Source organism: Agelaius tricolor, unplaced genomic scaffold (genome assembly GCF_023055355.1).
Source record: "Agelaius tricolor isolate 1412-34295 unplaced genomic scaffold, bAgeTri1.0.p SCAF_6, whole genome shotgun sequence".
NCBI lineage: Eukaryota > Metazoa > Chordata > Aves > Passeriformes > Icteridae > Agelaius > Agelaius tricolor.
The window spans coordinates 862035-880070 of NW_027269266.1; the positions used below are offsets into that span (position 1 = coordinate 862035).

An 18036-nucleotide genomic window follows, 5' to 3' on the forward strand; every position below is an offset into this window, starting at 1 on the left:
CAATGTGTTCTTTTCCATCTCCATATGCCCAGGTTGACCTCAGTTGGTGAATTCAGAGCTTCTCACTTTCCTCTGTCTATTAATTATTCCAATCCTGGTTTATAACCTTAATTTTAAGCAAATATTGGCTTAATACCGTAATTTTTTTGGCTAATCTCATGTAAGAAGCAGCTCCTAAATGGTTTCACTGATAAACTTAGGCTTTAAAACCATGCTAGGAATGAAGAGTTGGGGGCAGAAGAGGAAGAATCTCCTGACACTCAGGAGATTTTACCTACAAAGCTGCCTGAGGTAGGACAGCCCCTGTGGGGCTCTTTTGAAGCTCCATTATTCTTTCCAAAGCTCAAGGGCTTTCCCAAAAAATTAGGGATGGGCTGCTGCTGCTGCACTTCTTCCTCTCCAGCACAAAGGAACAGCCTCAATTTATCAAATTACTCCACTTTTTGGAGTTTCAGTTGCACCTTGACAAAAACTGATGGAAATCTCCAAGTTTTGAATTTGCTCTTTGCTATTAAAGTTGTGCTGCTTTGCATTCTCAGAGCAGTTTAGTCTCTCATAACCTTATTTTTAACCTTATTTAAGAGAATCTGTTTGCCATCCATGCAGCAGAATATCTCTTTAATCACAGAATTCATTTAAGAACATTGCATTACTCAGCAAATTTTGTTAAATTACTCTTGCACATTCATCCCCAGTCTTCTATGGAAAAAAAAAGCATTGAATCATGGTGCTGACTTCTTTTAACACTATTTAGTAATTACTGTTAAGCAGGTAGATATAATTTATAGCAGCACACTCCTTAGATTGCAAGGTTTAATAGAGGAGGGCTAAATTTTCCTAATATTGCTAGAAGTAACAGAGCAGAAAATATGTCATAACAATTAGAACTGATTAGAAAATGATACCAAAATTGCAGGAAAAAAAAAGCTGAGAGCTTCCTTTTTAACAGAGAGATAAATAAAAAGAGAGACAAGAATTTCCATGGTTTTGTTTCTTACCTAGGAGAGACGGGGCTGTGCTTTCCAGCAGGTCATAATCACCTAGAAAAGTGGAAATTGGGTATGAAATGGTTTTGATTGTGTTTTCTATTAGAGCCCAAACTGGTCTCAGTGGAAAGCAGGGAATGCAGTGCAATTGATTTTTATTTGTTTAGATCAGGCCCAAAGGCAATAAATACTTGGTGCTGTCTTCTCAGGAAGTAAACACAGCTTTACTTGAGAGTTTAAATCAAAGCTGAACCTCTAAATTTAGGATTAAAAACAGACAATAAACAGGGGCAAACTTGATTGTAAAAATATAGAAGTCAAATATGGTTTCTATAGGAATTTACATTTATAATGCTCAGGTATTTAAATATGACCAGCTTTCAGAGAATTAATGAAAAATTATTTCCATCCATCAATGACAAAGAGAAGTAATTAATTGATTTAAATAAGGTAGCATAATTTTGTGGCTTTAGATAAAATCACACTGATTCACAGAGACTTATGAGATTTTAAATTTCACTTTTTGTGCAAGTGTTATAGTTAAGTACCAATGTATCATTGTCATAATTGTTGATACACTGACAACTTTTTAATAATCTGAAATTAACATGTGCACACCATTTTGGGGAACAGAAGTACTGAGGACATAGGCAGCAGAAGTGGCTCCTACCTGCATGGGTTTGCCCCAAATTATCCACTTCCCAACCTGAAATTAGAAGAATGAAAATAATTAATTCATCATGATAACAGGTTGCAATTTAATTTTGATAAAAGTTTGACTCCCATAAAAGAGGAGAACTGCAGGTTTAAATCTTTATTTTAGTATTAATCTTGCATATTTATGAGTGGAAAAAGGTTTTCAGAAGATGGAACATTGTTGAATATCTGGTTTCATGAAGTTTCATCAGACTCTAGGAAGAATAAGAAAAATGGATGTAGGAGCTTTTTTGTGGATTTTTTTTTTTAATTATTATTTTTTAGGGGAATGTTCTGATGTAAGAAAGACTTACACATTTCCAAACCCATGCTGCTCAAGATCCTAAAACCACAACTATCACAACGGGAAAAGATAAAACTATGGGCTTACATTAGAAATCTCCCTTTCTTTTTTTCTTAAAAAAAAAAAAAGAAAAAAAGATGGAATGATGCCAAACGAACCTCCCAACCCCCTGTGCTCAATGTTTAATCCGATTTGGGCTGAAATCAGATTTTCCTGGACCCTGTGTGGGTTCTGGCTCAGCTGGGGATGCAGGAGGAGCCAGGGAGTGGAGCTGCTGCACCGTGCACAGAGGAGCCTCAGGGAGCTGCTGCAAATCAATCTCAAAAAACCTTCCCAGCACTTTGCTGACCACTACAGCAGGTGAAATATTCACTTCAGTTTAGTTCTGCATCCTCTGGAGCAGCCACAGGCCTTCAGGTTGGTCCCCTTTTAACCCCAGTGGTCAAATGTTAATTTAGGGATTGGAAAAACCTTCACCAAATTGTAGGAAAAGGGGTTTTGTTAAAAGGGAAATCCAAACAAAGACTGATTTTGATCCTGTGGGAAAGGAGAAAGCATCTAAAGAAATAAAATAATAACAGGAGGCTTTTCAGCATGGCAAAAAATGCCGGGGTTTTATTTTATAATTATTGAAAATTCCTTGATTTCTGTGTCTTCTCTAAAGTAAATCTGATGTGCTTTTATACCATTTAAGACAGAAAAAAAGAAGGTTTAATGTGAAAATGATGGTGAGAGTATAGAAAACTCATCTGAAGCATCAGGCAGGCTGTATTGTGACTTTGGATGGATTATTAAATATCAATCCTACACATCCAACCAATGGAGGGTAGATCCTGGAAGCCACAGTGTGAGCACCCACAGTCCCCATCCTCCTCTGCCCAGCTCCAGCTGCTCCCAGGATTCCACAGGGAGGATTTAGCCTGGATTTAGGGAAAGGTTCTTGCCCCAGAGGGTGGTGAGGCACTGACCCAGGGAATGTCACATTCCCAAGGCTGCAGAGCTCCAGGAGTGACTGGACACCCCTCCCAGGGATGCACAGGCTGGCATTTTGTGCAGGGACAGGATGATTTTGTGGGTCCTTTCCAGCTCAGGATATTCTGTGACTCGAATTCCTGGGTGTTTGCAGATGTTGGGCAGATCTCTAAATTCTGAGAAGGTGTCTCCAGTGCTCTGAACAAACATTTTCCTGCAGCCAAGGGGGTTCAGCTGCTGCAGAAGAGCTGAGCCCGTGCTCCACATTCCTGGCAGAATATCGGGGATGGTGTGGTGGGTTCAGTGATGGTCAATATTAGAATATTAAATAATAGAATATTTATCTGTTCTGCTCTGCAGAATAGTTTGGGGAGACCTTCTTTTTCCTCCTCAATCCACCCAACCCCAGGTTTATTAGCTGTGTAGCTCAATTTTAGGAATCTGTTGCTAAAATCAGGATGTGTTGCTGAAATCTGAATTCAGAACATGGATGTCAGGTTGTGGTGTGGCAATTTTTATCTGTGGGCGTATCAGAGGATCAAAGAGCAAACCACCACTCCTTTATCACTTTTTTCACGGTGCTTTTCACAGCATCTGCCACTCCAGCCAGCAGCTCTGATGGAACTTGTCCCCTGAGTGAGGTCCCCCAGCTCAGCAGCCTGTGCCTCACACTGACCCACTCAAGCAGGGTAGAAAAAGCTGCGAGAAAATCTCCCCAAAACCTCATAAAAATCCAGTTTGAGTTTATTATTTGTAATTTGACCTTAAAACTGTGCAGAATTCTTTCTGGAGAAAGACCAGGCCAGTATTATGTAGATTGATGCCTGATGTTCCTGACATCCTGCTTATTACAGTGATGGCTGTAAAAAAGACATTTCTCTTAAATTTAAATGTTTTCAATGCAGCTATTTTTTCCCTACAATCTAAAAAGCATGACATAAAAATTATCATTATTTAATTCTAAACAGAGATAGCACTTAGTCTCATTGATATTAAAATAATAAATTTTAGTTAATTTTTGATTTCATGACATCCATAATAACAGTTAAAACACATGAATGTACTTTTTCTGAAAGGAATAGGCTTGCTATAGAAATATTTTTGTATATATACTGAAATTATTATTACATTTCACTCTGTTTGGACATTATGAAGGGATTCAGTTGTCTAACAACATTAATTTTCTGATTTGCAGTAGCAAGCAAGCCTTTTATTAACATATATTTCCATATCTCAGTCCTACCTAATGTACTGAAGAAAGTTCCAGTACAACATTTGCCTGTACAGGCTTTTAGGCTTGATTCATCAACTCAATTTTCACTAATAAGTTAAGATACTAAGAAGTTAATTAGATTTACATTGAACATCATGCCCTGAATTACAAAAAAAATGTCAAAGTTCATCTATTGAGTGTTGGGATAAAATGAACATATAAACAATTATATTTATTGGTGTGTGGATATATTTTTGTATTTCTATGTAATTATTTAAATAGATGTATTAATATATTTATTCATTTTGTATTTCTATGTAATTATTTAAATATATGTAATCAATACACATATATAAAATATATCTGGATATATACATCTATTAAAATATATGTATATTTATGTTTTCACTTATATCTTACCTAGATAAATATATAGTATAAACAGATATAATATATAATATTAAACTTTAATATATAAACACATATATAATATATGGTACATATTTTTATATTTATATATTATATATATAGACATTTTATATATCTATAAACAGATATACATATAATATATAAAAATATATAAATACATATATATAATATGTGTATATATATTATATATATATTCTATATTATATATTTATATATAAATATTTATAATATATATTTTATATAACCATATATATTTATGTAAAATATATATTATATATAAACAGATATATTTTTGTATATAAACCCAGATATATTTTTATATATAAAAATATATATAAAAATATATATAAAAAAATATATAAATATATATATAAATATATATATAAATATATATATAAATATATATATAAATATATATATTTATAGATATAAATATAGATATATTTATATATATATATAAAAGGACATGAGGAAACATACAGCCACCGCATGCCTTTGAATTCCTGCACACTGCAGCTGCTGCCCTGCCCTCAGACAGTGCAAGTTTCTGTATCCTGCAGCAAAATATGGATATTTATTTGACAGAAATCCATGGCATTGGTGCTGCTTGCTCACATGCCTGTGAACGAAATGGAGTTCAAATGGATTTGTTTTGTGCACAACATTTAACATGTTTGCATAGACCTGACCTTGCATCTAAAGGGTTGTAAGGAATCCCAGACACACTCTCATTTTTCCCAATACACCTCCAAACATTGTTTTTCTGGGTTATATTTTCACCTTAGTGCCTTTAAGACTCTGGAGTGACCTAAGTAAATTTTCTCTGCTGTCAGTGATGGAGTGAGCAGGACCACAGGACCCCTCACTGAGTGGGCTTCCCCACAGACCTTCTTGTTTTCCTACTCTTAGGATACAAACAATGAGTAATGGGTGTGTTTGACTTCACTGATGAAGAAGAGAAAGCCCCTTAATATGATTATGCAATGGTCTAGTAAAATGCATTGCTCTCTCAGAAATGAAGAATAAATAAAATATGATTCTCATCTGCATTCCACTGGAAACACATTTTTCCGGGGTTTAACTCAAGGGTTACATTTACAAGGGACTTTTGAGGAGAGCATGTAGAGACATGATGAGGAGGAACGGCTTTAAACTGAAAGTGGGCAGGTTTAGTTGGGTGTTAGGAGAAAATTCTTTACTCAAAGGGTGGTGATGCCCTGGCACAGGGTGCCCAGAGCAGCTGTGGCTGCCCCTGGATCCCTGGAAATTCCCAAGGCCAGGTTGGATGGGTCCTGGATCACTCTGGGACAGTGGAAGGTGTCCCTGCCCAGGACAGGGGGTGGCACTGGTTGAGCTTTAAGATCTTTTCCAACCCAAACCATTCCATAATTCTATTATTTCATCATGGCAACATCTTAAATATCACAATTTTATGACTTATTTGAATGACATCTGTGCTTCTCACATGTAGTTAAATCCAAACTATGAAATATGGACATGACAGCAGATACAAAACAGTGCCTTAGAACAGCACTTATTAAATCAATAATTCGTCTTATCAGTCAATAGACTCCTGAGGAAGCTGCTGATTTCCTCGACTCAGGATGGTTTATTCAGTGTATTGACAGGTTGTGTTATTTGCTGTTTGACCAGACTTAAGTAAGTGTCACTCTTTGGGAAGCAAATTTACAATTAATGCTTTAATTGACATTGATAATTAGATGTTATTTGTAGAATTGCTCAGAGTTCCTAGAGAAGATCTATCAGAATGCTGAATTACCAATTCTAAAGACCAAGTAATGACAATACTTCTTATTTCTGTTTTCTGCAGGAAGAGGTAAAAGAGGGAGGAAAAAAAAAATCCAAAGCCTTGCCAATGGCTCCCCACAGAGTTGGTGGCAGAGACCCAGACCTTTCCTGCCCTTTTCTTGCACATTTATTGGACTTTCCTCTTTGATTTTTATTTACTGAGACCCAGAACTCATTATTCACCCCTCACTATGCAACAACTGATGAGAAACTCGCCGACAGCAGTTGCTCCTGATTTAAAGTGGACAGAGATGGGGAAGCTGAAGCCAAGAGCCAGCCTGTGCACGATGAGCCTCAGAGCCTTTTAGATCTCCTCCTTGGTGCCAAATCTGTGCTGGCTGCTCTCCACCTGCCTGGCCTCCTGTGGCTTTGTTTATCTGAACACAACTCACATTTAACCCTTTTGTTCCAGCGTTTGTCCCTTATTAGTGGCGGGGCAGGAGGGGATGAAAGGCTTCCAAAGCTCTTCACTCCTGAATTGGCTTGCCCACACTTCTCCCATAGTCCTGTTGTTCTCATCTCTGTGTTGTGGGTTGGAGGGCTTCTCCAAAAAGGTAATTCTCCAAAAGGTTTTGGATTTTGACAGCGTTAAGATCAACGTGCAAAGCCTGCACTGTTTTTACATCACATTGTGTCCCTACAGAAACTGCAGCCACTGGGGCAGGGAGAGGCTGTGGGAAACATTTACAACCCCTTCTTATCCTGCTGTCCAGCTATGTGGATAGCGAGCTGGCTGGGCAGGAGTTTAATTTCTTCTTTCCTGCTTTATATAGCACTGATTAGAAGTTTTACATTCCATTTCTAAATACGAAATAAACCAGTGAGCTCTCGTGCCCGATTCCGCAGCATCCACCACGCTGAGCCTCCTCTCTGCTGTCCAGCTATGTGGACAGCAAGCTGGCTGGGCAGGAGTTTAATTTCTTCCTTCCTGCTTTATATAGCACTGATTAGAAGTTTTACATTCAATTTCTAAATACAAAATAAACCAGTTGTAGTGGTTGTGCGAGTTCTCGTGCCCGACTCCGCGGCATCCACCACGCTGAGCCTCCTCTCTGCCCTCCCCGTGGCTGCCTGCTGCTCTCCTGCTCCACCAATCTGTTCAGCAGGCTGGCAAAGCCACAGTCAGGAGCAGCAGGCTACTTAGCAGCTTTTCTGCACTCTCTGAGCTCCCCACACGGGTTCTGGTTCCATACCCTGCCCGCTGTGTCCCTAGAAGGGACATCAGCCCTCTGCCAGTCCTGTGCCTGCACACACAGAACCCCACACACACATTACCCAACCCTCCCAGCTCCTTTGTTATGGCTCTTTGTGTTTTCCAGAGAAGCTGTGGCTGCCCCTGGATCCCTAGAAGTGCCCAAGGCCAGGTTGGAAGGGGCTTGGAGCAACCTGGTGATGCCTCAGGTTTGAGCTTTTCTATTTTTCAGATTCTGTGCTGCTTTAGTGTGTGGGTCTGGGCTTCATATTATGGGATGGTGAGCTCTGTGCACAGAGCAGGGAGACAAAACAATTCCTGCTCCAGCTGGGCACCAAGGACAAATGATCCAAATCTCAGCCCAGGAGCACAAACCCCGTGGGCTGGAGAGAGAAAAACAAGCAGGGTGGGACTGCAGGGGCTAAAGCTGGAATGGGACAATGAACTGCAAGATGCAAATGGAGCAGAACTGATCCCAGGGAGAGACCCCGGGAGCGCTGGTGCATTTTGGGGCCATTTTGGTTCATCTTGGGTGCAGCCCTGGCTGGGCTCTTGTGCTGCCCAAGGTGCATCCATGGAGGGTTTTTAATAAATCCCTGCTTTATTCTTTAGCTCTGTCCAGTCTCTGCTCTAGGTCAGCCTGCACAAGGAATCACTGGGATACTGGAAGGTGTCCCTGCCCATGGGAAGGGGTAGGAACTGGATGATCTTTAAGGTCATTTGCAACAGGAACCATTCTGTGATTCCATAATTGATTGATTAATCCAGGGTTACCTGCTTGGGCTTTACAGTTTCATTAGCAGGATCTGTAGGAAGTAGCAGGCAGGCAAGGTCACAGACTACATGGCCCTACAGGTTCACACACCCTTCCCTGTGTTAAATGCTTCCCACAACAATTTCCAGAGGTTTGGGTCTCTCCAGCCCCATGACCGATGGCCAGTACTTTAAACTACAGATTAAAAAGTCATTTCTATAAGAGCAGGAGGTGACAGGACATGGGATAATGGCTTCAAACTGACAGAAGGCAGGGTTAAATGGGATATTAGGAAGAAATTCTCTCCTGTGAGGGTGGTGAGGCCCTGGCACAGGGTGCCCAGAGCAGCTGTGGCTGCCCCTGGATCCCTGGAAGTGTCCAAGGCCGGGCTGGATGGGGCTTGGAGCAGCCTGGGACAGTGGGAGGTGTCCCTGCCCATGGCAGGGGGTGGAACTGAGAAGACTTTTAAGGGATTTCTAAGGGATTTAAGGTTCCTTCCTACCCAAACCATTCTGAGATCCTATTATTCAATCATTTACTGCAGATCTTCATTTGCCTTGACAAAGGGATTTGTGAACAGAATGTTCACACAGAGACAGTACAAAGTGAATTGGTGTTTGTTTTATTTAGAAAACAAGAAAACTGGGGCAGAGGATAATCAAGGGTAAGATTAGGAAGCCTTTTTCATATTTGTGTATTTGAATAAGAACTGGTGCCTAAAGACATCTGAGTAACTGATCCTGTGAGGCAAAATCATTCCATCCAGTTTATCCACTGAAAATAAGTTCACCTGGATTTTAAATCTTCTCCCATTAGGGGCAGAGAGACTGGAATTTCCACGGGATGGTTTGGTTTAGATATCTGTCCTACCATGAGAGGAAAAAGCTTCAGCAGTCTTTGTTACCCAGAGGTTTGTGCAAGACATTGCAGTAAAGGCAGGGACAGACTGATATTTAATTAATTTTTTCCTATATCCCAGTTTACCTTCAGGGCACAGGGACAAGATCCAGAAATCATGGGAGAATTCCAGTGAGGCCCCACATGGAGAACAGAAAGGCCAGAGCACACAGGGCTGGCTAAGGCAGGATTATGAACAGATATGATCAATAACATTCAAGGGAAATCATGGCTTTATTCTTTTCTTCCTCTTTCCTGTTAAAGGATGTGAAACTAGAAGTGGACTGAGGTCACCATAGCAACTAAACATCATCTAAACATTATGTGAGTCCTTCCTTTGAGTCTGGCTGTCACAGGAGCATCCATCAGAGTGCAGGATCAATGCAATCACTATTGAAGGGTCTCCTAGCTCTGAAGAGGGCACGGATCGTATCTGAGAGAAAAACAAATTTTTTCTTTCAAACAAGAACCATGAAATAATTTGAAACACTGCCCAAAAGAGATTGTCAGTTCTGAAATAACTCCTAGAGAAGAAAGCAAATTAGATGCCTTGCTAAAAGGTAAGCATGAATGAGTGCCCACCACACCTAAAATCCTGCAGTCACCTGGAATTTTTTTCCCAATCATTTGGGTCAAGAGGACAAAGATGAACAGAGCAAAGATTATTAGGAAAGGTTGAAGGATCTGCTCATGTTGCCCCTACAGTGACACTTTAATCTATCACCTTTTGCAGTCCAAGTGTTCTCCAAACCACTCAGCCGCCCTCAGCATCTTCCACCCTTGCGTTCTTCCCAAAGATGCAGGATATTTTTTTTTCCTCCCACCAAAGCCAGATTAGCTCTCAGAGCACTGAGAAAGTTCTTGAGCTGTGTTGCAGCTTTCCCCTGACCACTGCAGGATGTCCCCCTGCAGAGGACCAAGGACTTGATCTTCAGCTGAAAATCTCTTGTTTGTGCTGGGTATTTGAGTATCAGAGGCACAGAGCCTTATGTGTGACCGTGCTCACAGGGGTTCTGGGATGAGGGAAGAGACGAGGATGTTGACTCCATGTTCAGAAGGCTGATTTATTATTTTATTTTATATATATATATATATATATATACATATATATATATATATATTACATTATAACTATACTAAAAAGAGGGACAGGGTTTTCTCAAAAGCTAACTAAGCTAAGAATAAGAACAGAAAAGAAAAGAATGATAACAAAAGGCAGCTCTCTCGGACTTTGTCCGAGATAGCTCAGCCTTGATTGGCCATTAATTATACACATCCAAGATGGGCCAATCACACGTGGACCTGTTGCATTCCACAGCAGCAGATAACCATTGTTTACATTCTGTCTCTGAGGCCTCTCAGCTTCTCAGGAGCAAAATTCTAAAGAAAGGATTTTTAGTGAAAAGACGTCTGCGACACTTATGTCCCCATAATTTGGTGGGAAAGGCCATAAAATGTCTTTTTTTTTCTGCTAGAAAGCATCTGAGAGGCTCAGCTACTTGAATAGAATTGCAGATCCAGTTACTATTCTTTGATGACAGCATTTTCCTCCCATTTTCTCTGCACTGCAGATGGACTTCATGATGCTGTGACCATGGAGGCTTAATTATAGCTTGTCCTCCTCTCTTTGGAAAAGCTGGAGTAATCTCATGGCTTTACTGCCTGTGCAAAGCCCATGGATGAAAACCAGCTGGAAATGAATTGTGATCTATCAAGTGCCATTATATATTTTTTTTTCTTTCTTTTTAGTTTTTTTAATGGTTTATATATAAAATGGATACCTTTGCACTGAACTTGATTATGACTGCTATGTAGGATCTTATATAAAATTAAGGATGAAACAAAGGTTTCAGAGTCCTGGTTGCTTCAATAAATAAATATAAATAAGCTCAATTTCTCATTATTATTCCCATGATGAGAATGCTGGGATGGGTCATACATGTTTTCCAGAGAACACTCGGTTACAGGGCTTTCCTTCCCTCAGTTTCCAAGCAGGATGTTGGAATACTTATGCAGGCAAAACATCCTTGAAGAGAAATCCAGACCTTTGCATTGATCTTTTGCCTTTTTGACAGGCTAATGCAATTTCCAATTTCACTCTGCTGCAATGCTGACCTTAATTTCAGCAGTAGCAACAAAACCCTGCATCTTTTACCTCAGCAGAAAATAAGCACACAAAAATCTTCCAGGGATATTTCGGTTTTTAGGAGGCCCCTGATCCTTATCAGTCACTTTTTGTTCCTGTCTAAACAAAAAACTATCAATACACTACCCAAACTAATAGAAACTGTAGCTTGCAAATATTTCCAATAGTTTTCACTTTGGGAAGTCAGTGACTTTTATTGGCTTTTCACCCAGTTTGGGGGTTTAGTACCATTTTCCCATGTCAGCTTTTAAAGCCCTTTACCAGGACTGTCTCCCCAGAAAGGACACAAAAGGATTTGGAGAGAGAGCATCGCTTCCCTCCTCATTAACTCTTCTCTTGTCATCCTATTCTAATTGATTAGGGATAAATCTAAACTCAGGCCCAGACTGCTTCCCAAATCCAATTAACCCCGTGTTCATTAATCCCACTGTCCACCCTTGGCATCTCTACTGCAGCACTTACGAGGTTTGGGTTTCTTACACAATCATTTAATCAATTAATTAGTTCAACAAAGTACTTGAGTGTTTCCCTGTGTTTTAAATGGGATCAGTGGCAGACTATTTCCAATTTCTTGGCATAACAGAGCTCGTTGCCTGAGCACTGATTGTGTTCAACCAAGAGAAGCAACAAGCCAAAGAGTTTGGTTCTGAAATGTGAGCAGAGGATGTAATTCCCTCTTAAACTCTCTAATACCTGATTACATTCTTTATTCTACTGGATTTTAATTAGGAACCCTTAATCCTGGTGTCAACATAGGATAGTTTTTATGTCTTTGGTAAAAATCAGGAGAATTTTCTTTGTTGGACACAGTGAATCACATTTTGTGGTAAATGTATCAGGGAGTGTCCTAAACTGAGCACCAGATAAACCACCTGAATTGCTGGAAGATTCACTAAGAGTTGCTCATATTTATTATTTGGATTTGTGAATGAAAGCATTTTCCAAATGTGGAGCATATGGCAACGCTCAGAAACTGTCAATTATCCTTTGTATTATTTCTTACTGCAAATCAAAGGACTGAAAATATGTTCATTTCTGATCTGGTTATTGAGTTCCATTTGGGTGTGTTTATACATTCCAGAATATTTCAGCTGTACAGTGCCAAGCACAAAAAGCCACAGTTTTTGCTACTGTAGATTTCCATTGCCAGGCAATATCACCTCTGTCTGGAAAAAAAGAATAATAAGGGGGAAAAAGAAAGCAAAGAAGAGAAAATTCTCCAGCTGGGAGTGCAGATCACTGTGTTAGGACCATCTCCAGGTCTTGCTGTGTCCAATGAAAGGTAACATCACAGAAAATATGGGTTTCTTCTTTTTTACCTCTTCGAGGTAAAAAAATAATCTTTGGGAACTATCTAGAAGGAAAGGCACAGTAATCCCTAATTTACAAGATGAGAAAAGACTTAGGAATTAATGAACCTTTTTCCATTGGAGGAAAGGAATCTCCAGTGGAAAGATTTTGAGAATGATATTTTTTGTTTACAGCCTGCATCTGAAAGGAATGAAAAATTCTGGTGATTCTGCAGGATTGGAGAGGTGAAATGAAATTTTAGAAGGCAGGGTTGCCAAGCACACAGAATTTCACTTTGAACTTTCTGCAGGATATTGACAGCAGCTCAAAAATTACTCTGGTTTAATTGCAGTGAAGGTTAAAGCAGAGCAGACTAAAACCAGCAGCAGCTGGTATTTTTAGCTAAATACACAGCTAATTTTTCCAAAAAGCATCCCTCCAGATGACAGCTTAGTTAGTTAATTTTTCTTTTGTAGTCTCTTTTATTTTTTTCCCCATTTTAGTCCATATGGAAATCATTCATCCAAGTCCAGGCAGTCAGATTCCTTTCTGAAAGTCACAAAACAAGCAGTGACTTTGCTCACCTCCAGACAAGCATTTCAAAGGGGCCAGAGAAAGCATCTTCTACAAGAGCCTATTGATTTCTATTCACTGAACCAGAAATCCATGTGATCACTTCATAAATTCAGAGATAAATTTAAATATCCAAAGCCAGGTAAGATATTTCCCACCCACTCTTTCAGATCAGCACACCCCATGATTGCCCTGGGATCACGTTGTACCTCCAGGTGCTTCAGAGCACAAACTTTTTTAAAGTATAATTTAAAGTTATTGCTGCTTTTGTAAAAATTATCTATGGCCATATAAAAATGTTGCTGTACTAGGAGTGATTTTGTTATTAATAAATATTAGTGTCCATGCCCAGCCTATAAACAGAGCAGCAGCCAGAGGACACTGTAACAATCCCTAAAATGTGATTATCCATGTCTTAGAAACATTAGAGTTCTGTAATAACCCATTATTTAGGGAACCATCATGAAATGTGACTTTTTTCATTAAACCCTCATTGAACAAATACACTTGCCTAATTAAAATTAGCAGCAATAATGGCAAGGCTGATGCTGATTCACCCAGGAGAGTGAATGGGATGTTGATGATTGGGATGCTGATAATTCCACCTTGGGGTCAGCAGTGCAACCCCAGCCACATCTGCTGAGATTTCCAGCCACTCCAGGTTAAATGTTTATTTGTTTATCTAAGGAATGATGAATCCTGGGTGTGTTCCTGGTGAACAGATGTCCAAAATCCCCTCAAACCCAGCCCTGCACAAGGTAACAGCTGTCACTTTTATTGGGGATCCCATGAGGAGATAAAGAAATGGGACATATGTTTCCACTGGATGGAAAATTCTTCCCTTAGGGTCGTACTGTCACCCCACCAATGGGAAGTACAGGGCGTGAAGAGATCTGTAAATCCTGGGAAAAATATTTAAAAATGTTATTTCAGCCCTTTATTTGACATAGTTAAAATAAATAAAGCAATAAATAAATAAATAAATAAATAGAGCTTATGTATATAAACTTCTAAGCTTATATAATATATATTATATATAATATAATATTGTATATTGTACATTATATATTATATATTATACATTATATATTATATATTATATATTATATATTATATATTATATATTATATATTATATATTATATTACAAATAATACATTATATAATATCTATTATAATATTTATTTATTTATTTGCTCATCTAAAGGCTCTATAATTTTATTGAAAGAAATTATATTTTAATGCAAACAATTTGGTTTTTTTTGTTTAAATAATTAAGGTAAATGAATAAAATCTTAATTTAAATAAATAGAAGCCATTAATATATTAAATACAATAAAAATCTTGATTTTATTCAAATCTATAAAATAAATATAATAAAAATCTAATTATTTTTTATTTAAATAATCTAATTCAAATAGAAATTATTTTTTATTTAAAAGTATTTTTTCCATTAACAGGTAACCATTTACTTAATACCTGGAACAGGTCAAATTGAGTTGATCTTATGTCTAAAGTGGGTCATTGGTTACGTGACATTGGTGATGCCTGTGCCTGCACATGCTGAAATGGATGTGTTAAAAGTGAGGATTTCAGAATTCTTGGAGCTGTGTATGAAACACTGTCTCCTAAAAATGGTGCTCTGTGTGTGTGTGGCCATGCAAAAAAAAGCAGATTTTGGACTCAAGGCTGTAAATGAATAATTAATTGATAAAATAAATTTTGGGGAAAAGGATCCACAGTGATGAACTTGTTCCTCAAAGGATGGTGCTAATTAAGGGACCTGCTGTGGGTGCTGGGAGCAATCTGTGTTAATTACCAGCACAGGGACAGAAGGATCTTTATGTCTGTGTTTATGTTTATGGTTAATCAGACATTAAAAAAATCATCACACACAAAAAAGTGATGGAACTTCTGCCTCTCTCCAGAAATCTTTAATTCCCCCCTGAACCCCAACATGGAGCTCCTCACTGCTCATCTCAAGCCTGTTCTCCTTCAGCACAAGCAGAACCTGCTCTACATTTTAATTATTTCCTAAAATTGATTCCAACTGTGTTGCCCAAGACCCAGACACAGATTTGGGTCCCCACTGAATTCAGTGAGACCCAAAGGCAGAATATTCCCTTTAGCAGCTCAAATTTGTGATATTTTCATGTTGTGTAGTCTGTGATGGCTTCTTTTTCACACCTTCCCTCTCACCCCGTGCACACTCACGTACCTACACACAAATATCCTGGTTTTCTGTGATTTATTTATAGCTGGAGCCCAGCTGGAGAGGTTTTGATGTCTGATGATCTAGAGGGAGGTTTTACACTCGTGCTGGCCACGAGGCTTTACCAGGCAGAGGTGAAGAAGAAAGAGAAAATACTTTACCATCTTCAGAGATGATAAATCTGAAGAGTGCAGGACACTTGACAAAGACAATTTCTCCCACACTTGCAGGTTTCCAGCATGTGATATTGTCCCACATTCCTGGGCAACCTGTGGAAGAGAAGGAGGATAAAATACATTAGTGGTGGAAATCCATCCCTTTCCTCACACTGTTGCTGAGCTTTGTGCTTGGTTCTTCCTTCTATAAATAAAAATATTCTTATTTAGAATAATAAACAGTGTCACTTTCCCTGGGAAAAAATATTTTTCATTTATAGGAATAGGAAAAATTCCTTAGTGGCATCACACAGTAATGGCCAGGTTTACTCTCCCAGAAGATGACATTCCTTAGTCCCAATTAAATCACTCCAACATGCCTGAAACAAATTTTCTCTTGAGTATGAAACCTGCTTCCATTTAGTTATCTTTAAGAAGTGCTGGGTTAATTAAAAAAGACAAAACCCAAAAACTTTATGGATCATATCTTTGATTAAATGCCATGAATTTCTGTTGGCTTTAAGCCTTGTGAAGGTTTGGGATCTCACTCATTTTGGAATTTGTCTGAAAACTGAAAAGCAGTTCCTGCTTCATCCTGCAGCCATTTCTGTGGATATGTGAGACAAACTCACTCTTCCATCCCACTTATTTTCTTTAAAAAAAATGTCCTTCCTCACCAAAGAACTGTCCTAACATCATTCATTATTTTTACTGCAGTCTTTGCTATAGAGAATATAAACTCACAATGTCAAAAGAGGATTTTTTTTGACCTCTAATGATTTCTTGCATAAGCTAAAAATAGATGCAGGTCTTTAATAACAGTTCAAAGATGATGCCTCAGGTAACAAACTTTGAAGCAAAAGCCTGAGTGGTAAAAAATCCCAATTTCCTCCTGTATAAATGCAGGAAGAGGAGGTGATGTCACTATGGGTGGGAGCTGTTTTCTCTTGAGATGTAAGAAAATTAATTTAAAATTTATTGTAAATACAGTAAAGGAACCCAGCTCCTGCTTCTTTCTGGTCTCTGTGCCAGAGGTGTGAAAAACTGGCTTTCAAGAAGAATAAATCTTCCTGTAATCCTGCAAACACCATTTTACCAGCTTACAAACCTAGAACGTTTATCTAATGTACAAAAAATCTCAGAGAAATATCTCAAATTTCCTACTAATATTTAAAAAATATACTTAGTGAGTGAATCTCAAATAAAAATCATCTTTTGCCTCAGCAGGAAAAGAAAGATGAACCAAACCTGAACATTTCCACTGCTTATTTGCATTTGATGTTGAGATTGAGCAAATAATCCTATCAACTGAAAAAGAGCCTCCAGCTCCATGATTTTCTACGAGGTTTTCTGTCAAAATTCCCTTTGACTTTGTGCCAAGGGAAATAAAAACCTTCAGGAAAAGCAGATAATACTTCCAAGTATTTCTGCCTGGCATGGGTGCAGTTGAACGAGATGTGGGTGATGAGCTCGTTAAAGCTGTGTGGGCTCCCCCAGCTCTGGTGATTCAGCAGGTCCCCATCAGTGGAGGAGGGATGTTCTCAGCACTGGATTTGGTGTCTTTTTTGTTTTTTCCATCAGCTTCAGTGGTAGCAAATCCACTCCTAATTTTTTTTTTCCAGTCCTATGTTTTATTTTTCTCACAAAAATAGAAGGCTGAGAGTGCCACGTGTGGTGAGTAGAGCAGCTCTGAGGAAGTTGGTGTTTAAAGAATTAGGTCAATGTCAAACAACGTTGTTGTGATGTTCAACATCATAATAACATTGTTTGACCAAAATAAAAAATTGTGGTTGAAATGCTCATTAAATCATCACAGGAGGTGGAAAAAAATAAAGGAGTCCTTTACATTCACTCTTCCTATCCCAGATTGTTTCCTTTGCCAGATGGGGATCCCACCTCATGAGTGCTGTAATTCACTAGAATATTTCTAAAAGTCTCAAAACCTGGGATTTGAAAAGTTTGGACTCTCTCAGCACATGGTGGGGACATTGGAGTGTCCTGTGCCAGAAGTTGGACTCAATGATCCTTGTGGGTTCCTTCCAGCTCAGGATATTCTGATTTTATAATTTTGTGATACTGTTTATGTGCTAAGGATGGTAATCAGGACCATGTTGACTGCTATTAGATTTTATTATCTTTGATAGCATGTGTGTGTCCATGCAGCAGGAAATGTATTTTCCATGTAAATCTGAGGATGTGCAGTGACAGGTTTATAGCTCACTGAAGTGTGGCACTATGTACAAAAGTAAATTATGTGTGAACATCCACGTTAATGAGACATTTGCTTACAAGGGATGCTGGAAATAATCAGTGGTTAATGAGATCTTTGGAGAAACACCTGTTGGTCTTGCTTGAGTTAACAGTGTTGAATAGGAACAGGAAAAAACTTATTATTATTATTATTTCAAC

General features: G+C 38.6%; 1 protein-coding gene across 12 annotated transcripts in view; it reads right to left on the minus strand.

The window, feature by feature from the left end:
- Positions 1-18036, minus strand: part of LOC139590766 (pituitary adenylate cyclase-activating polypeptide type I receptor-like) — a 154497-nt gene that overhangs the window by 51900 nt on the left and 84561 nt on the right. For all 12 annotated transcript variants that reach the window (XM_071428478.1, XM_071428484.1, XM_071428483.1 and 9 more), the window contains 3 exons: positions 15634-15741; positions 1657-1692; positions 999-1040 (listed from right to left, as the gene is read on the minus strand). In XM_071428478.1, the coding sequence (XP_071284579.1) occupies positions 999-1040; positions 1657-1692; positions 15634-15741 (186 nt within the window). The remainder of the gene's footprint in view (positions 1-998; positions 1041-1656; positions 1693-15633; positions 15742-18036) is intronic.